The sequence below is a fragment of the Aedes albopictus genome, chromosome 3, assembly GCF_035046485.1.
Source record: "Aedes albopictus strain Foshan chromosome 3, AalbF5, whole genome shotgun sequence".
In the NCBI taxonomy this organism is placed as follows: Eukaryota; Metazoa; Arthropoda; class Insecta; order Diptera; family Culicidae; genus Aedes; species Aedes albopictus.
The window spans coordinates 179,637,783-179,659,842 of NC_085138.1; the positions used below are offsets into that span (position 1 = coordinate 179,637,783).

The following is a 22,060-nucleotide window of genomic DNA, read 5'->3' on the forward strand; positions in this document are numbered from 1 at the left end:
TTCAGCATATTCGCAGTTACACGGTACTGTACCGTGTCAAAATTTGAGTTGAATTCATCAAAGCAACCCATAGTTGACAATTTTAATTAAAAATCGGCGTCTGTATGATCAATTATGAGATACAGTGTGTATTTCCAGTTGATTAATGTTTTTATTTTGAAAATCGGTCGACAAATGCAAACTGCTGCAAACTGAGCTTCCGAAAATTATCAGACTGCGATAGAAATTGATTCGATTAAGACACAAAACATGAAAGGCGCAATCGGATCGGAAAGTGATAATGAACTACCGATTGGCAGAGACGATTCTATCAGTTCATAAGAAATACATGCGATGATGAACACTTGTTTAAATGACAGCAGTGCAAGATCACTCAGTATTCATTCAGATTTTGAGTTACTGTGCCAGTTTTCAAACGTATAGGTGATGCCAGGCCCTTTGCTGTGGGTGTTGATTGAGTGGGGAAAGAGTGGTTACTGATCGGGTTTTGAACTGAGTGAAAACATCCTTGGACACAAGTTTTGTTTTTGATATATCCACCAACTACACCGGATAACACTACGAACTACGGAACTATTTAGTACCTAAACTGAGGTGGATTTAGCGCACTAGAATATAACGGGTCTGTGATGGTTTGGGAGATATAGTTTTAGACGACTTATCTGCTCGAGGTGTCAGTAAGAACTGAACGCTTTAATTTATTTCAATATCGATCAGACCTTCGTCTGCGAGATCGGTTTCACCCGATCGATCGTGTAATGAATTCCGTACAACGGAATTCATTCCTTCTTGCTGTATTGTATACACGCTAACTACATACATCTCAGTCCTCCCCCCTTTGAGGAAGTTCCGAATGAAACTACATACAAACTATTTTAAAAGTTTTAACAATTCATTTTGATGTCTTCAAATAAAGTTCATTAAATTCAGAAAATAATAAATGGAAATTATGATTTAAGTTCACAGCTAAACATTACTTAGAATAAATGAAGTTATTGTCACGATGGGTCTTTCTAAGCCTCTTCGATCGCCTCGGTATAAAACCCGGCGACTGTTCGATCTCATGATCTGAAATATCAGCCATGATCTTCCTCTTCTTGCCTCGACGTATCTCCTCCTCCGGAAATCCGTGAAACTCCTCCTGACTGGTGTCTCTGCTTGTGTCTAAGCTCGGCCGTTGCCGAGCCAAACGGATGTTTGGTCTCTCGGCGGAATCACCACCCTTACATACACGAAGTTGACCGCGATGCGCCATGGTTTGTACGCTTCCAATTTGAATCTGAAAGGTGTTGAGAGAACGTTTCTTAATAAAATTTGCCTTAAGCCATTTGGCCGGGTGGTGGGGATTATGGTTCTTGTACCATATTTCATCCCCAGGCGTCAGATTTACAAAAGGATCGGATTTTCCTTTCAAGGATTTCCCGGTATCCTTTATATCAATGTCATCACTCGCTGGGGTATTTTTTGCTTTAGTTGATAGCTTATCGTGAATTGTTGTTTCGCGTAAGAAATTTTTGTAATGCGCTTTAGGGTTCAACAAGTCTAACATCGTTTTAGGTTTGTATGAGAAAATCATTTTTGAAGGACAATTGCCTTCATTAGTAATGCAATTGTTTCTGTAATTAACCAGAAAAAGATTAATCTGATCTTCTACATCCAGTTGGGAAAATTCCGGATCAATCAAAAACTTTTTTAATACATCTTTTACGGTCCTCACCAACCTTTCAGCTTGGCCATTGCTGCTAGGATTGTATGGCGGACTCTTTAAAACATTGATCCCTTGTCTTTGCAAAAAGGTTGTAAAAGCTTGAGCATTAAATGGAGGACCCCCGTCTGAAACTAAGACATCTGGTAGACCGTATCTAGCAAATAATCCTACCAATTTCTTCAAAACCTTGTCACAATCTGTGCCATTCCTCATCAACTCTATTTCAACCCATTTGGAATAACTGTCAACTAATAATAAAAAGGTGCGATGATCGAAATGGAAAAAGTCAATATGAACTCTACTAAACGGCCTCGTCGTTGGAATCCATTTGGAATCTGTTTTTGCTTTTGGGACAATCATCATGCTATTACAAGTATCACAGGCTGTTACGTAGTCCACAATGTCAGAATTAATGCCAAACCAATACACACTTTGTCTTGCTAGTCTCTTCATTTTGACTATTCCCGCATGATTTGCATGTAAAAGTTTTAGAATCCGGTCTTTCATTGCTACAGGTATCACCACTCTATTTTGGTACAACAGACAATCATCAACAAGTTCCAAATCTTGTTGATTAGCATACACGTCTATGTACTGCTTGTTCATTTTTGTTGGCCAACCATTTGTCATAAATGACATCACGTTTTGTAGAAAGGCATCCTCTTTTGTCTTACTAGCTATCACTGAGAAATCAAGGGGGAGTTCCCTACCAAAATTTATACTGTTGACTAATTCCACGTCACATTCTGCTGGAACAGCATGATTTAATGGAAAACGCGAACAAAAATCGGCGTTTCCCATACGTTTTGATGGCCTATATTGAATGTCAAAATCATAAATTGCTAGTTCCAGTACAAATCGCTGTAGTTTAGTGGCATAAATTGAGTTTCGTCCTTGTTTGCCAAAAATTCCAACCAGTGGCTTATGGTCCGTGTAAATTAAAAACTTTTTGCCATACAAAAATTTGTGAAACTTTTTCACCGTACATACTAAGGCTAATGCTTCTAAATGGAGTATTGGATATTTTTGTTGGGCAGCATTCAATGAGAAAGAAGTAAAATATATCGGTTTTTCAACTTCATCAATTACATGAGCTATTACACCACCTAAACCATAACTTGAAGCATCCGAAACTATTACTATCGGTTTATTCGGGTCATAAAATTCCAAAAAATTTGCTTCCATCAGTGCTTTTTTACTTTCCTCAAAGGCTTTATTGCAGTTATCATTCCACTCAAATTTAACGTCTGTCCTCAATAGTTTATATAAATGATAAAGTTTAGATGATAAATTAGGGACAAATTTGTGGTAATAGTTGATCAATCCTAAAAAAGATTTCAATTCCGACTCATTTCGAGGCACTCTAGCGTTTTCAATAGTAGAAATTTTGTCCATACATGGCTTCAACCCATTTTCACTAATCACATGCCCCAGGTGAACCAGTTCCGTCACAAAAAATTTACATTTGTCCCAATTTACTTTGATGTTCGCTTTTTGTAGCCTTTCTAGCACTAAAAATAATTTCTTTTTGCAATCATCCAAGTCCTTTCCAGCAATCAAAACATCGTCCAAATAAACAGACACATTTTCTATTCCATTTAGAATCTGGTCCATTACCTGCTGAAAGATTGAAGCGCTGGATGATGCACCCTGTGGTAGTCGGTTGTATTTGTAAAGTCCTTTAATGGTATTTATTACCATAAACTTTCTTGATCTTTCCGACAAGGATAGTTGAGTATAGGCACCTTGAAGGTCCAAAGAACAAAAAACCTTACAACCAGCTAAACCCGCGAAAACATCTTGAGCTGTGGGCAACGGGTACGTATTTGGAATAATCAATTTATTTACCGAAACTTTGCAATCTATTACCAGCCGTATTTCATTATTCTTTTTCATTACCACAATTACAGGAGAAGCCCATTGACTCGTTTTTATTGGTGTAATTACTTTCTCATGTTCCAACTTTGTCAAATGTTCTAAAACTTTATCACGCAACCGATAAGGTACATCGTAAGCCTTCTTGAAAATCGGTATCTCTGATTTTAGGACCAAATCAGCGTCAAAACCTTTAATTGGAGTTGAAAAATCTTTAACAAAAACATCCTTGTAGTTATTTTTAATCTCATTCAATAAAGATTGATTTGTATTCAAGCTTGTAGTAATTGAATTTACGAAAAAGTTTCTCCAATTCGGAAAAAATACATCCAACCAAGGACGTCCTAATAGGGGCGTGAAGTTATTTTCACCATTCAGCACCAAAAGTTTCAAATATGATGATATTCCTTTAAAATTAACTAAAACTTCAACCTCTCCCTCTATCACAAGGCTTGTGCCATTCACAACGACTAAATTTCGCCGACTGGGAGTTAAGTTTCTTGAAAAATGATCAAAATATTGTTTTTTACTCATTACAGTCACAGACGAGCCACAGTCTACTTCCATATCAACCCAAACATTATCAATTTTAACTCTCAACAGACAGGGATCACTAATCTTACAAACAGACGACACATGCATACATTGAAGAACATTTATCTCACCATCCACTTCATTCTCGCTTTCTGAATCCGTTCGCATCCGGCTGACCATCTTGCTTAAAAACTCGTCCGGGTTGGATCCTGAAGTGTCTGCATCAATCATATTCACGGCGTCCCTGTTCATGTTTTTTAATTTATAGCACTTCCGCTTAATGTGACCTTTGATGCCACAAAAGTCACACACCATTTGTGAGTAGTCGCGCCGGTTGAATTTACGACCTTTCTCCTCTTCGTCCTGTCCACGATTCCTCCACTGCCTGTTCTGCTTCCGCTTCCATTGATTCCTTTGGTAAGGGGAATAACCCAGCCTATTTTTGACCGGACCGCGATTTTCGCTAACCCCTGTATTGCTATTGTTTCTGGCAGCCAATTGAAAAGTTGCTGCCAACTTATTTAGCCTTGCCCCAGGGAAACCTTTAGTCTTTAAAGATGCTATTTGATCTGCATTGCTGCCGTAGTCCATATTCTGAGCATTGTACTTGGCCATTTCCCAGGTCGTTATTATCTTTTCAGCTCTTTCTAAAGTAAGTTTGTCCTCTGGTTTATCCTCATTCAACAATCTTTGTTGAAGGGATTTATCGCGGACACCGGCAAGAATGCGGTCAAGAATAGCCATCTTTTTGAAATTCTCATAATTACAGAATTCAGCTTGCAGTTTTACAGACAACACGAAATCCTCTAAAGATTCATCCGGTTGCTGCACCCTTACATTAAATTTTAATCGCTGAACCAAATCTGATTCTATTTTGTCCAATCGTGCTTTTAATTTGGTAACCATTTCTGTGTAAGGAACTTCTGCCAAGTTGCTATTAGGGTATAGCAATTTAAGTTCCCTAAAAATTACAGGGCCACTCAAAGTAACAAAATGGTCCCGCTTTTCATTGTCAGGAACCTTGTTCATATTGAAGAAGAAACCCAGTCTTTCGACCCAATCCCCAAATGAACTACCTTTACGGAATGGTTCCAACGTACTGCTGATGTTGGATTGGGCCATTTTGGCAAATAGAAATTCACAAGAATAAACTACCGAATGCAAGAAAATCTTTTGTTTCTAAAATAAACAAAGTCTTCTGAAATTAAATGCACTCAATTTCCCCAAAGATGAAAGAATGAGAAAAAAGACTTACCAAAACCGTCGCTCAGTCGTTGCCGACCAGGGGAATAGATGTGGGTGCGCTGCTTGCGGTATTCGCCCCTTGGCAACCACACAAGCCGACCGTAGACGTTAAGGTTTCTTTGAGTCACCTGTGCCGGGATGGGAACCAAGCAGAAGAAAACGGCCAGATGAGAAGGATCAAACCGTTTCGCCGTAAAAACACTGGGTGATGAAGTGTCACCTGGTCCACTACAATGGCTGTTAATTGTTCCTGGGACGCTGTCTAATAGAATAAAAGAAAAAATCTCTTAATAAAAGATTGTGACAAAGTAATTGTGATGCAGAATTTCTTTTTAGTCTTTTTCTATTATTTCCTTAACAAAAGAAAACAAAGGTCACACACTTTTCAATAAGTTACCTTACAAAATGGCGCTAGTAAAAGTAACTAAAATGGCAAATCCTCAGATTCACACACAAAAAAAAACTCGTCTCTAAACCTCCTCCGACGAAAAACTTACCACTCCCGATTACGCGATTAACCTTTTTGCAGTATAACTGCTGCGAAAAACTGCCGCCAAAGGTTGTCGTCGTTGAAGAAAAGTCGTCCCCACAAAAGCTTCGCTGCTGACGCCTTACTCAATATCAGTGCAATGGCCTGGATCGGACGATGAACGCCCCAGTAGCGTTTCGAGATGAAAAGGTGCCGCGTCACTGAAAAAAAAACACTTCTCCGCCGAACTGTGGCGGATCGATTTAATTGTTCTTGAGCACTTTCAACTTTTTCCCTCGCCGCCAGCTGATATATCCACCAACTACACCGGATAACACTACGAACTACGGAACTATTTAGTACCTAAACTGAGGTGGATTTAGCGCACTAGAATATAACGGGTCTGTGATGGTTTGGGAGATATAGTTTTAGACGACTTATCTGCTCGAGGTGTCAGTAAGAACTGAACGCTTTAATTTATTTCAATATCGATCAGACCTTCGTCTGCGAGATCGGTTTCACCCGATCGATCGTGTAATGAATTCCGTACAACGGAATTCATTCCTTCTTGCTGTATTGTATACACGCTAACTACATACATCTCAGTTTTCAACAAATTTTAACATAAAGTTGAAAAACTTCGAACAAAAAAAATTGAAAATACCACTTTGGGATGAAATTGATCAGTGTACAAATAAACATCAGGTAAAATTTTTAATTACCATTTCCACTTGATTTTGACCTTCTGAACACGAATAGCGTGTCAAAAACTTACAACTGTTAAAAAAGTTATAGGCAAATTCCACGCACCTCTATGCCAGTTGTGACATTTCAAAGTGATTGTTTCACCTCAAGCTTTCCAGCATATGAAAAAGGGTAGATTCAATCTTAAGAAAACCATTTGTTTTACTTAAAATTTGACTGGTAACGTATTTAAATAGCTAGGTGAAGTAATGCTATTTTATGTAAGAAAAATGAAATATTTCATTGATAATTTTCAAACATGCCTGCTGGCATGGTGAAGTTCGAAAACATTATGATTATTTTTTATTAATGTGGTATAATAACGTGTATTAAATACACCCAAAAGACACTTTTCATAAAAATGGGTTTTGATATGTTTAAGAACTTAAAACTAAATAAGAGTCCTCGCTTTTATACCTATTTATTCAGTAGGCTGATGCTGACCATAAAATTGTTTCAGTATCTTGAGCAATTGATGCCTGTTTTGCTAAATGGCTAAAAGTGATTATTTCGTGTATGTTATTGTGTTTGAGGAACCTGTTCCAGGTGTTACGGAGTGGCCATATCAGTTGATACATACTTAAGTCATTTTTTTTTCTATCCCATTCATTCGAAATCATGAAGATTGATACGTCGCTCGGCATGTTTTGGTTGAAAACCAGAAATGTCCGCGATGGCACCCCCGTGGAACCTGCACAGATCGAAAAAAGAGTGTAAAATTCTGTGACATATGATGCACATAATTGGAGCGTGGGATATCTTTACATAACATATCATGTAAAGTTCATGAAATATCATGTAAACTTCCATTATATGTCATGTAAATCAGCATGACTCTGAGAGTTTACATGACATATAACACAAATTTACATGATACATCATGTAAATCATCATAACACTAAGTTTACATGACTAAAATGAAGTTTACATGACGTGTAAACCTCATTATTTTTATCTGTGTGTGCTATATGTTTCGGGGTGGCCATATTAGTTGATACAGATTTCATTCTATCATTTCTGACTCAGTCGTTCGAAACCATGAATATTTGGATGAAACCCAGAAGTGTCCCCAATGAGGCCCCCTCGGAACCTGTCACGGTGATCCGTATGGGTCAACTTATTCAAATCTGATTACCGCAGTTGTGTTTTATTGTACGCAGTGAAAATTCCGCTCAAAAACGAAGGTTCAAACATAATAACACGCGGAATAATCATTTCTAGCCATTTCGGCACCCTCCATGACCCCAGTACAATCCGGAATATCTCAGAGATGGTTCCGGATATTGCATGGCCACTTTGGTGTAATAAACTTGCACCAATTTATGATCGATTGAGGGCGACTTCAAAAAAAAAAAAAAACGGATGAGAACTGATGAAATACCAGCATTTTGAAAATAAGTTGTCGGGGGTCGGGTACGTGAAGGTTAATAAGGGGTTTTCTGATTATTTTGTAAGGATCTTTTTTCTTCTTTTTTTCAGTATAAATAATCATAAACCAGAGGAAAAACATGCATGTTGTTTTCCAATGAATATATTACTGAAAGTAAAAGAAAACTATCCTCTAAGACCTTGCCTAATCAACTTTTCTGTATGAAGCGCAGACTTTCTGGTATAAAATAAAAGTTATGCCGATGGCAGTTGAGAATCTCTTGTTAAACTAAAATAAATCCAATCTGGGCTCTAAAAATTCCACTTACAGTTGTAAATGCTTCCAAAATAGTCCTAATCAGTTCTAATTTATGCTCAAAATTCTAACAGTTTTGTCTTTTCTCCTTTCTTTTGCAGGAATACAGTAAGCGGAATCAATGGAAATTTCTCCAGCAGGAACTTAAATAGCGCTAAAAATTCTCACAAACCATTCCACGGTTTGGCCGAAAGCGCTGTATTGAGATTCATGTTGAATTTTTACCCACAGGACTGATGTTCATTTTCTTTGTCAAATCAAAATGCAAACAATAACTGTGAAATAATACAATTATTACGCTTCTATGGCATATATCAGGTATCAGGTATCAGAAGGCCGGCTCCAGAGGCACGTTATCCTCCATTTGGGACATTTGTGCCATCGCCAAAATAACAGCCTATTTCATCATCTACCTGAGGGAAAAGGAAGGGAAAAGGATTTGGATGGGGATAGGGACAGGTAGGGAAATAGGAAAAATACCCTGGAAGAGGGTACTAACGCACAAGCGTACCACAATGGGTTCAAACAGCGCCCAGAAAAGGGCACTGTAATAACGCATAAAGCGAAAGAGAGCCTATAGCTCTTTACCACAGCGGGTTAAGAACAACAGAATATCCTGAAGATTCAGGTTTCTGAAGTCAGTTTCACTTAATAAGTGTTTACCGAATACTCGGAAATGCAGTTGCGCGAAAACTGGACAGTTACATATCAAATGATACGAAGTTCCATAATCGGATTCACAGCTATCACAGGCAAATGAATCAGCTTGCTGAATATTCGCCATGTAATAGCTGAGTCGGCAGTGGCTAGTCAATGCTTTGACCAACATGCTGCAATTCTGCTTAGACAGATTAGTTAGATACTTCGCCACCCGTAGAGATGGCTCAGCACTATACAATTTGGTTTGACGACATGACTCCAAACTATTCCAATATTGTCTGTGTTGAATGACAGCCCAGGTGTGAATCTGAAGCTTAATCCAACACTTGAATACCGGAATAGCTGGCTCAGGGCCAAAGAAGTCTTGTGATGCTCCAGTGCGAGCTAACTCATCAGCCAATTCATTTCCAGCGATGGAAGAATGGCCAGGTACCCATACAAGGTGAACAGCGTTTTGTTTCTCTCCAGATAACCAGATGTCCACTCTTCCCGGGAAGGGAATTTCGTGGAAAATGTCCTATATGGAAAATTACAAGCAATTGTAAGATCACTTGGAGCAAGGACAACTTTGTCCCAATTCACCAAAAGTGGAAACAACGAGGTGTGTGTTGAACTGCGGTTCACAGGAATTTCCTCTAGTAAACCGAGTACCCATAGGCGGTAAGTGCAAGAAAGTGCTTCTTGTTTGAGATGAATGTGTAGTGGGGCAACGTCAAAGAGAACTTCGAGTGCTGCCGTGGGAGTTGAAGAGAACGCTCCAGACATCGCCATTAAGCACATCCTTTGGAGATGGCCTAACTTTGATTGGACCGTTCTCACTTCGCCCATTTGCCACCACACAAGGCATCCATAAGCCAATATTGGCCGAACAACAGTTGTGTAGATCCATTTGATATACTTGGGTTTTAGACCCCAAGTTGTACCAAAGGTTCGCCGGCATTGCCCGAAGGCCATACAAGCTTTCTTGATTCTGAACTCAACATGAGGTGTCCAGGAAAGCTTGGAATCAAGAATGACTCCAACGTACTTTACCTGTTCAGTCACATTGATTTCAGAATCAAAGAGACGTAAAGTTCGAACACCATTACGGTTTCGCTTCTCCGTGAAAAGAACAATAGATGTTTTACTCGGATTTACCGAAAGGCCATATTGGCGACACCAACCCTCAACTACCTGAAGAGCGTTTTGCATCAGGTCGAAAAGGGTGCTGATGCACATACCGACTAACAATATTAGGTAGTCGTCGGCAAAACCATAAGTAGGAAAACCGCTATTATTGAGTTGCCTCAATAGCGTATCTGCTACGAGAATCCATAAAAGTGGTGATAAGACTCCCCCTTGGGGGCATCCACAAACACTCAATTTCCTAATCGCCGCTTGACGCAATGTCGAGAAAAGATGTCGGTTTTGAGCATTTGGTGAATCCAATTGGAAATCATTGGAGATATACCATGACCCCGTGCGGCTTCCAATATGGCATCGAAAGGCACCTTGTCAAAGGCACCCTCGATATCTAAGAAAACACCCAAGCAGGATTGCTTTTGAGTGAATGCCTTCTCGATATCGTAAACAACTTTGTGTAAAAGAGTCACAGTGGACTTTCCAGATTGGTAAGCATTTGGTTCACATGAAGAGGCACATTGGCCAGATGAACATCACGGATGTGATGATCGACTATGCGTTCTAAGCATTTCAGAAGAAAAGAGGTCAAACTGATAGGTCTGAAGCTCTTTGCTTCTTCATGCGACGCGCGACCCACTTTCGGAATAAACTTCACAGTAATATCCCACCAGGATTTGGGAATATACCCTGTAGCAAAACTGCAAACAAGTAGTTGTTTCAAAACATGTTTGAAATGATCAAATCCCTTCTGAAGCAAAATAGGATAAATCCCATCTGCCCCAGGAGATTTGAAAGGAGCAAAGCTATTAAGTGCCCATTCAATCAATTCTAAAGTTATGATACTCCGAGCCGAAGCTAAAGAATCATAACTACAAGAAAAGACATCAGGTTCATCCGAAGATGTAATATCCACACATCCGGGGAAGTGTGTACTGAATAAACATTCTAAAACTTCCTCATCAGAGGAAGTGAAATCACCATTTGGCAAACGAAGTTCGTTCACTTGAAAATCCTTAGATTTTGCAAGGATTTTGTTCAATCAACTGGCTTCACTCAGACTGGAAACATTTGTACAAAGGTTTTTCCAGCCGGATCGTTCAGCAGACCGAAGAGCTTTCTGGTAGGCCTTGCGAGCCGACCTGAAAGCCTCCGATCCAGCCGAATGTCGTCTGTTCCAACTCTTTCTACATTGTTTCCTGAGCTTCGCCAGATCGGAGTTCCACCAAGGGGTTCCTCTTGTGGTCTTCACAGACCGCAGAGGGCAGGTTTCTTCAAAAGCTTCCATGATGAAGGCCGTTGTAGTATCAACGGCATCATCTAAATCACTTGGAGTGTCAATTGATGGTGAGTATCCATGAAATTTGGCTGCAACCAGATCGGTAAAGAGATCCCAGTTGGTTGACCGGGGATTCCTGAAACGCAAAGTTTGCGAAGTAACATTCACATGTTCAAACAAGATGTAACGATGGTCAGATAAAGATTCTTCATCTGACACATGCCAATTGGTCAGCTCATGACTAATTCTGCTAGAGCAAAGCGTTATGTCTAACACTTCCTCTCTACCAGATACCATGAAGGTTGGGCGGTTGCCTATGTTAAGTAATCCAAGATCTGTACTACTTAAGTATTCCATCAAACTGGAGCCTCTCAAATTGATGTCTGAGCTGCCCCAGATTATATGGTGAGCATTAGCATCACTACCAACAATTAGCGGAAGGCCTTTTGAAGTGCAGTATGCAATGACATGTTTGAAAGCATCCGTAGGGGATGGTTCATCATGCGGTAAATAAACCGAACAATAAACGTATTTCCTGTTGAGGTTTCCAACAGATACATCAATTGATATAGCACATACATCTCTGGTAGTTAGTTTAGATATGAGTGTAGCAACGATTGCGTTGTTGACAAGCACACATGCTCGAGGCATGACACGTGAGTTTGCCATTTCATTTTTACTGAAAGTAGCAAACACCGGATTCACAAGGTTTCCTAAATAGAAATTCCCCTTACGAAAGTAAGGTTCTTGGACTAACGCCACTTGGGCTGTACCATTTTGCATAAGTCTACAAAGATTGATCGTTGCTGTTCTTTTGTGCTGAAGATTGATCTGAGCTATCCTAACCGTAGCCACTACCCAAACTAGGCAAGATTAAACTCTTAACAATCACAGCACAAAAAAGAACAGCAACAATAAAGCCAGATCGGTATCAATTTGAGTGCGCCAAAGGCGAGGATGCACAGAATACACTGTGAAAAACGCATAATGCGAAACCATATAGGTGAAAATCTAAACTAATTAGTAACATCTTCATAATCCCGCCCTTATTCATCCTCAAGTAAAAGATTGAAGAAGGACAGCTGATTCTCTCGGAGAAACACAAGGTCCACCGCGCTATTGCTCCGGTTAGCACAGTAAGGGCAAATACTGTGGAGGGTGCCCTGGTACTCCACAGGCTCCGTTTGCGATTAGGTTTTTATAAGACCCCCCTAACCATTCATTCCTAGGCACGGTAAGCGTAAAGCCGCATAACACCATGAATTAGGGGTCACCTGATTAGTGGATTCCTACCACTGGAACAGGCGGTCCGTAGTGCTATTCTTAGCCAGTTAAACGAACCGCTACCGACACTACACAGCTATCTAGGCTGATCGGGAAAAGAAGTTAATATTGGTGATCAACTTCATACGGGCCCGAAAAGCCGGAACTTAAATAGCGCTAAAAATTCTCACAAACCATTCCACGGTTTGGCCGAAAGCGCTGTATTGAGATTCATGTTGAATTTTTACCCACAGGACTGATGTTCATTTTCTTTGTCAAATCAAAATGCAAACAATAACTGTGAAATAATACAATTATTACGCTTCTATGGCATATAGGGGAACTTACGTATTTTCGCCCGTATTGTTCTTTTCGTCATGGGAGGTTCATGAAACCTATTGAACTCAAAAGTTGGCCTCAAATCTTTCCCAGCCAAGCTGAATTTTATGACCAAGTTTCAGGCAATTTGGTCAAGTGGTAGTCGAAATACACGTATTTGTCAAAGGATAAGGAAAAAAGCGCGGAATTAAAAGATATAAAACTGATCATACTCATTCGAAGAGGGTATTCTGCTTTGAGGGTTCGAAAAGTTGCTACAAGATGTTTTTTTAGTTTTACCCTATTGCAGGAAACCGACGATATGTCATACCATTTCGAATGATCTCAAACAATTAGTGTTAATGGAAATGATCTTTTCTGATCTCCGCGGAACAATCATTATTTCTCATCTGTGTTTCACATTCATATACGTATCGTTTGTCGCAAAGCTAGCCCGGTTGTCACACGGTTCATTTGCCAATATAGAAACCATATATGTGACTGACTGTCCGCTTAGAGATAGACTCTGGAACGCGTGCTATGTGTGTTGATAATTAGGTAAATTGACCGTAACAATCAAGACAAGGTCAACGAACAAAAATCAATCGACCTCGGTTTAGTCACGTCGTCTGGTCTGGAAGGATTCAGTCGTCTACGTGGTCCAGACAACGTATACCCCCGGTCAGCTTGATTTCATAACAATCCTGTAGCGCAGGAGTGATTAGAAGGAAACAGTTGAGGTTCACGTGCATCTTAAATATGGTCTGCCTTTTTAACTGATGAGCAATCCAACACATCTTTATGATTTAATTAAAATTCTGCGTAATTTGCCAGCGGAAACCTAGGAAGCAAATGTCACGAATTTAAAACAAAAAATAAAATCGTGTATGATAAGAGTGAACATGAACACATTTCAATGTCAAATTCTTGTCTAGTAATGAGCATGCTTATACGAATTATTTAAATTCCCGCTGATAACAGTCACAGACGTAGCGATCGGTAGGTAAATACAGCAAGCCTGCCAACAAGATTGCGCAACTCATCGTTGTTTGGCAAGAGCAATCAACCTCGCGCTGGGGGAACATTGTACCGAACACTCGAGGATCGAACGAAAATGATTTTCTTCGACCATCACCATCAGGGAATTGCTAGTACTGTACTATGCTGTATAGCTTCGCAATGTTTTCGCATTATTATTGCGGCCTTCATCAAATTTCAAGATCAAGCTTTGCGCGCACCCTTTCGCGTTCGGAGCAATGAACGAAAACCCGGGAACTGCTCAGAATCGAAGACAAAAAGCATAAAATTGGCGGTAAAAACGACTCGATTCCCCGGTATGAAGAAGGCGTTCTTGGGTTGAAATCTCCGCGGAAAGCAATGTAGGTACACGGATCAATTTGAAGATTACCAGAATACTTAGGCCTACAAGTAGAACGTGAATTCAGGCGAAGCAGAATCTTTACTGGAAACGGGGATGCGGTTGGATTCATTCTTCTCATATCGTATAATCAAGTTCAATCATCATTATGCTTCATTGTTTTAACCTTCGGCGAAGCGCGATCCTCCGATGATGATACGTATGCCGCGCCAACTCTTGGCCGGGCTTGTCCCAGTCCCAAAGCCGTCCGTCCAATACACCAGAGAGTGCGTGATGGTGGCGTTTGGTTCATGCTCGGTGAGGGCATTTGATAGCGTTTATTTGAGAACACCTATCAAGTGTAAAAGCAAAAACAAATCGTGTGCCAGCATGACTTGCAACCAATAATCACCCGTAGTTTGATTATTTGATCAAATTCTAATTTGAAACATTGTTTATTATGTAGCAGGATGCAAGTCACGATTGATTGGAACGATGAACATGCAAGCTGTAATGTACACATTTCGCATGTAGGCATTACATATACCTAAGATTCTGTTTTGAAATTAAGCTCACGGTATGCATATGTCATCGTAGGGCCATCGTGCCATTAGTAATCTTACGCTCCCAAATTAAATCTATTCGAAAACAAAGCGTTAACGGTCACCGCTAAAACCGCTCAGCACCTAAAGTGTGTAAGCCCTACTCATAAGTGCATAATTTCTAGACTACACCAAAAATGTGTAACCCTTACACATTCACAAAATTTCTTTCACGTAATCTACCATTTTTGATGGAAAGATATAATCCTTATCTTTCACATATTTGGAATTATATACAATACATAGGAGCGATAAAATACGGCACACATTTTTATAAGAAGTTACTGTTTTCGAACGAAGTTAGAGTAAGGTGGGGCAAAAGTTCGACCCTAGTTGAAAATTCTATTATTTTCAAGAAATCGAAGCAGATAAAAATAAATGAATACCGTGTGGTGATTCTACCATCCATGAGCTAAATTTTTGCTGAACAAAGTTACGCCAAATGTCTTTTCAATTTTGAGTTACAACACTTTTTGTATGTGTGTGTCTAATTCGAACTCTTGCCCCACCACTGGGGCAAAAGTTCGAATCTAGTGTTTGTGGTATTCCGCTATCCGTAGAACACTATTGCGACACTTTGGTTATTGGAATACCTAAAACCAATAAATATTTGATGTTGGAATTGGAATACACTTTAAAGTTCGATCTGGATTTTACCCAACTCAGGGTTAAATTTACTTCACCAAAAATTAGTAGTTTTCCGCCAAATTCAGATAAAACAACATTTTTTTTCAACTTCGATCGAATTTTCTCACTAATTCCATCATTTTTAGAGATAATATGTAAATTTTGCAGAATTTTAGGGTTTTACCTAAAGTTGCCACATGACTCGAACTCTTGCCCCACAATTCGAACTTTTGCCCCACTATGTGTAAAATATGATTTCCAAAACTTTTTTGAAAAAAGTTATACATGCTAAAGCATCTTCAGAATATACCTAGTTACGCCCCAAAATAAAATATCGAGTTCGATTTCATTACAATTCCATTCCATGCGTTGGAAGGACCATCGCATGTTACAATTTTTTGATCAAAAACCAACATTTTGTCATAACTTTTCGAAATATTAATCAATTTTCATAATTTTTGGAGTGAAAGACTCTTTTTCAAAAAGGCATCGAACAACCTTTGACACCCGAAAGATATCATTTGAATTAAACTCAAAAACTTCAAAAGAAACTCTTGCCCCACTCGAACTTTTGCCCCACTTTACTCTATGCCTTATTGAAATGTCGGTTTTAAGTAATGGAAGTTATTGTGATGAATTTTCCATTACAGTTTATCGAAAATGCCCAACGCCATAGCTTCCCAAACTATGTTACGCAACTCCCGAACCCCTTGGCGGCACGCTTGAATTGTTCTTCACGAAGCAAGATGACAAGATAACCAACTGGGAGTTCAATAAAGCCAAGTTTGGGAAACGATACCTTATGCATAGGGACAATGGAAATTCGCGATTTCGCGGAAGCCGCGAAATCCGCTAAATTTGCCTCTGGACGCGAATTGTAAGAAATCCCGCGAAATGCCGCAAAAATTGACAAAATTGTGAACATGCCTTATAAATTTCCATCAATTTCAACTTTCTAAACATAAATTGACTGGTACCTTTTGACAATGGTAAGCTATACACGATTCTGTATCGCATAATACAAGTTTACTGAGTATTCAATGTATACTTCTTTTTTAATTTTTCATCAAATATGTTACTTTTTCGATGAGTTCAGACCTCTAAAAACCAAGTGAATTATTTATTTGGCATGCAAAATTAGAGTTTTCTTCTGCAAAACAGTCAAAAATATGGGACCACGACGGTGTCACGAAATTTACAATAGTAGCCCGCGAAATTTAAGAAATTTTGCCGCGAATTTCCACAGTCCCTACTTATGCAGTATTGAAAAAATGAACTGACTCGTCACAATGGTACGCAATGTAATAGTGGAAAATGCGTGGGTATTATGGTTCCTTGCCTAATTTTCAAAACTTTGTGTATTCGTGTTGTTATTTTTTTTTTCATTTCTTGCAACTTAAACAACACAGTTACCCAAAGTTTTACTCAAACAGCATTAAATTAGGTAAATAATCATAATATCCACGCTTTTTACAGAAATAAGTTTAGGGCACTAAATTTATCATAACCTGTGAATTTTAGTCATTTCGGTTAACATTTAAAGTTTTGTCCTACCTTTGTATGGAGGCCCGCCACTGTGCGCATGTCTGTAAGGCCTCGCATCTTATAGTACTTGCGTACATATAGCCTATGATATAGGTCATGCAGAAACTTAGTAAAGGATGTTTACAAAAATCACACAGAGCATTTTGTTTCTCTGTTCGGGGCATAACCACTGCTACCAATATTTGATCTTTTCTGGTATATCCCGTGTCCTGTTAATTAGTACCTAATTAAGTATTTGGTTTTGTTACAGTAGTCATTTTCAACTGAATTGCAAGGAAGAATTCTGATTGACAAGTTCTGCTTTAGCACGCTCCTTTTTCAGTCAAACTCGGAAACCCTTAACGAAAAAGTCAAGAAATGATACCGATATTGACCATGCATTGAAACCCTAGTGCGAGTACCAGTGTACACAGAAAAACAAAATATTGGGAATTAAATAAAAAAAAAATGGGTTAAATACTCTTCCTTTTAAATTCCACTAAGAATTTACATCCTTTGACAGATACGTATTTCGACCTCAACTGTAAGGTCATCTTCAGTGAGTCGGTTTTCTCGGTAGGGCGATGGAAGTGCGAGTGAAAAATCCGGGATCAGAATCGCGTTACAATATTCGTTGGTCAGTCGGTTTCCACGGTAGGGCGATGGAAACGCGAGCACGAAATCCGGGATCAGTGGTCATCGTGATCAAATAAATCATAATCGTGATGAAGACCGCGACGTGTATTTCCATATAACTAGTGGATCATATCACCTAACAGAGGTGGCTCCTAGATCCACACCTTACCCTACCCTACTAACCACCATTCCTTCCCGTGACAACTGTGGGGATGCTGTGGATTCCACGGTTTCTAGTAGCAACGGTTGTCGAACTAACATTCCTTCCCTTTCCTGATGACCGTAAGGACGTGGCCAGCGCCGTTATTGACTTTAAATAGCTGAACTCTCGAATTGTGCACATTGAGAATGGTTAGCTAGTCCCAAGCTTTCACATTCATTGGCTCTCTGTGCAACTTCGATTGTTCTGGTCAATCACGGAGTAGCAACTACGATGTGTACGGTTATCTTTGCTTTGCTTTGCTTTGCTTTGCAACTGTAAGGTCGTCTTCAGTGTCTTGTACTTGACTTGATAGTCCTTGTAAACGATAGTTGCGTGACATAGTCTGTGTATCATCCCTTAAACTAACTCCAAAAACGTGTTCAGATGATTGAAACATATTTGCTTTCTATTAACACAAAAAGATTAAAAGTCGATTGACTGTAGCGCAAAATATTTGAATTTCAGTGAATTCCATATTTTTAAAAAGTGTAGAACTGGATTTTAAGTGGAAACTCAAAAATTGTTCTACTTAAATTTTTTGAAGCATGGTTTTGAAATCAGCATGTAATTATGCATCATAATTTCGTTGGATTGTTGATTCTGTGGGCTTCGTGGCCGTGCGGTTAGCGGCGTCAGTCGTCTAGGCGTTTCGTAAGCCTCGGAGTGCGGGTTCGATTCCCGCTCCAATCGGGGAAAACTTTTCGTCAAACGGAAAATTCTCCATTGGGCCACTGGGCGTTATGTGTGTTGTCCGTTGTCTCGTGTATGTAATGTTCAGTCTTTGCAGCCTCTGGCTGAAGACGGTGTAGTGTCTTTTTTTTTAAAGTTCACGACTTTCGTGGGGGGTGGTTTAACCCTAAAACCCCCCACCGTGGCTACGCCAGTGTGTACGATATTTCCCATACAAGTCACCCTCCAAAAGTTGCATGCAAGTTTTCATACTAACATAAAATGCTTAAATCTATCAAATTTGATTATGTAAAACGAAATATTTTGCATGAGTCGTTAATTTCCATGTTTAATGACTTGCAGTCAAAAAAGCCCAAAATCGCATATTTTGCCCAATAAATTGAGGTATACCTCAAAACGTGACGTGTTGGAGCAAATCTCAGCCCGGATTCAGATTCAGCGGCCCAAAATCCTTCGGAGACACATAAGTTTGCTCTTGAGACAAAAAAATGTTGCGCTGTGTAATCTAACGTTCCCAAATTCATCCTATCCGAAAACAAGTCGTCCCTTTAACCAGGGAGCGGTCGACCAAAACCGAACCGAACCGAACGGAAACCGAACCGAAAGCAAAGCCGAACAACATTTAACAGATCACAACCACGATCTTTTTGCCTGTCTAGTAGGCCGTCGCTTATTTTTCAAAATTTGAAAATGTTATACGTTCGTTGTTGGAAAACGATCGTTTTGGCTCAGAAATGATCATGTCAAAATTTGAAGTCCGTATCTCAAGGTAAAGTGGTCCCTCAAAGGGCCTAAAGTTGTAAAAAAATGTGTGGGACTAAAAATTTTTTCGACGATAAAAATACGCTATTCTACTAAAACCGATGATTTGGGGACCCTAAAGGACCAAAAATGTGTCTGAAACTTTTGTCAGTCTTGGTAAAGTGGTATGAACTACCAACCAAGCCGATCTGTTTAAAAGCACAGGTCGTACGGCAGATGTTTCACGCATTCGAAAAAAAAAATATATATATGGCCTACTTGCCTAATTTCATCTTCTATAAATTTTCACACTTCTCGCGCTCAGTATCATACAGGCGTATCTACAATGATCGATTTCTCTTCATCGATTTTCTCTTTGGTAAATAACTTGGCCGATAAATCCTTTTTGGTTGTATTTGTTGGTTTAGATGCTAGTCCTAGTCGTCCTTTACTGAAACACACCGAGAGATCATCCGAATATTGGCCGTATTTCCCGGAACAATCCGAAGAGAAAATCGATGAAGAGAAATCGATCATTGTAGATACGCCTGTATGATACTGAACGCGAGACTTGTTCGCTACCTAGCGAATACTATCATATCTATCATTTTATTATCCACTTTGATCTCTACTCCTTTACACTATGAGTAGAAAAAGATCGATATAGCCATAAAATCATTAAGTTGGTATTTTTTTTTTTATTCTTAAGCACTTAACCTATTTTACAGCTCTTTTGTCCACTAGGGCACTACGTGAGCGATTTCAATGGGGCACGTTCGGTGTAGTACTAGATTTGTAGTAATGAGCTGAATATTAGTATGGTGAGAAGGTCAGTTCTCTGTTTCTGCAATGAAATGATACAAAAAGCGTGGGTTTTATGCTTCCTTGCCTAATTTGATGCTGTTTGAGCAAAACATTGGATAACTATGCTGTTTATGTTGCAAGAAATGGAGTAAATAACAACACTGTTGCTCAAACAGCATCAAATAAGGTAAGGAATCATAATACCCACGCTTTTTGCTCCATTTCACTGCAGAAACGGAGAATTGACCTTCTCACCATACTAAAATTCAGCTCATTACTACAAATCTAGTACTTCACCGATCTGTCCTATTGGCGGCTGCACTTACACTTTGTACAGCGCCTAAATGTATTCTATTATATTCTTATTCTACTATATCGAACTGGTTTGCGTTTGTGCTGCTTTCACTTTTCTACCCTGTCCTTGGTAGAATGATGAGCACGATGTTGAAATGATGTGTGGCTGTTGTTCCTTTTCCAGTCCGATTGGAGGTCGTCCATTATGGATTGCCGTTCGCCGATATCCAATTATCTGGGTCCGTTTGAGCTATGAGAGCTCAGAAGAGGGTCAGTGCCAGCCGCTCTCAGGAGAAGAGCAACTGACGAAGTACCGGGGCTGAGATCGAACCCATGACCATCTGCTTATGAAGCGAACGTGTAGCCACTACGCCACGGGCCCTGGCAAAATTAGTAATTGTCAGCCAAATCCCCAAAGGGATTGCAGATGAAACTCCAAAGAAATTCATAAAGGTTGCCTGACAAATTTGCACACCGTCTTCAGCCAGAGACCACAGACTGAATATGACTTACACTAGACAACTGATTGTAAGACTATAAGACATCCAGTGGCTCAATAAAGAATTTTCCGTTTGGCGAAATTTTTCTTCCGACGAGAACGGGAATCGAACCCACAATTCGTGGCTTACAATGCGCCTGAAATGCTGGCTTTACTAACAGTAAGGTATTTTTAAATATAATGGTCTAAAATCAATTTCCAATGTCACTGCTGAGAAATATTCAAAAGAGTTATCGAACAAAATTCCAAAGGAATTACCGAAATAGTTTCCGAAAAACTGCCCAAGAAAACCCAAAAATAAACTTATATGAAGTTTTGGAATCCAATAAAAAATGCTGACAGGATTTCCAAGGAATTTGCCGAAAGAACTCGGCCAGAAGGAAATTCGAAATATTTTCACAGGGTAACTTTTAGGCAATTAGCCAAATCGATTTGCAAAGGAAATGTCCAATCAAATACCTAATCGAGTTCAGAAAGAATTGGCAATGATGTTTCCAGAAAAATGTTGAAAAAATTCTTAAAATAATAACCATAGGATTTTCCAAACGAATTGTAAAAATCAAAAAAGAACTTTCAGACGGCATTCCTAAAGAAATTTCCGCAGAAGAAGTTTCTAAAGAAGTTCACAAAGCCATTGCCGGAGCATTTGCTTCATAAATATCTGTGATCTGCCAGCTGATAGCAGACAGTCGGCTGAATCAACAATCGCTTGTTTTCAACCGCTTTAACGCTCTTTTGCAGTAGATGCTATTCCTAGCTTACAACCTGCAAATACAAGGGAATTAGCCGGAGCCCGTAAATTAGGTTAAGTGGTTGAAGAATAAAAAAAAACAAGGGAGATGGTATTGTAGAGAGATTTCGTTGAGAAGAGAACAAACTACATCTAGTAATCTTGAAAAATGTATTCGGGGTAATGGAATTCGCGGTAGTAGAATTCGGTGAAATGTCATAGAATCATATACATATAGTAGTTGCTGCTCCTTGATGTGCAAGAACAGAGAACCAATCAATAAAGCTTGGGATTAGCTAACCTTTCTCAATGTACACAATTCGAAAGCCCATCTTTTAAAATGTTCATATCGGATGACTGTAAGGTCGTTGCTAGTAGAGACTTTGAAATGCACTACCTATATCTGCAGTTGTCTCGGGCCAAGGTATTTGTTAGTAGAGTAGGGTCAGACGTAGT

General features: G+C 39.4%; 1 protein-coding gene across 3 annotated transcripts; it reads right to left on the reverse strand.

The window, feature by feature from the left end:
• Positions 1-666: 666 nt before the first annotated feature.
• Positions 667-20,161, reverse strand: LOC109428103 (uncharacterized protein K02A2.6-like). Of its 3 annotated transcripts, XM_062855587.1 has the most exons (3): positions 5,860-20,161; positions 5,373-5,624; positions 667-1,279 (listed from the first exon to the last, which is right to left on the reverse strand). In XM_062855587.1, exon 1 carries the CDS (start codon positions 12,098-12,100, stop codon positions 11,081-11,083), a length of 1,020 nt encoding a protein of 339 aa, XP_062711571.1. In that variant the 5' UTR covers positions 12,101-20,161; the 3' UTR covers positions 667-1,279; positions 5,373-5,624; positions 5,860-11,080. The 3 variants fall into 3 exon arrangements, with proteins under 3 accessions (XP_062711571.1, XP_062711570.1, XP_062711569.1); XM_062855586.1 differs by having other exon boundaries at positions 5,373-20,161; XM_062855585.1 differs by lacking the exons at positions 5,373-5,624; positions 5,860-20,161 and adding an exon at positions 2,140-5,366.
• Positions 20,162-22,060: the final 1,899 nt, after the last annotated feature.

Bases quoted from the DNA above. Each gene is read 5' to 3' on its own strand.
- LOC109428103 (XM_062855585.1), bottom strand. From the start codon at position 5,239: ATGGCCCAATCCAACATCAGCAGTACGTTGGAACCATTCCGTAAAGGT. The intron at 1,280-2,139 runs GTGTGTATTGGT...AACACCTTTCAG, and splicing joins GAAGAGACTAGCAAGACAAA to ATTCAAATTGGAAGCGTACA.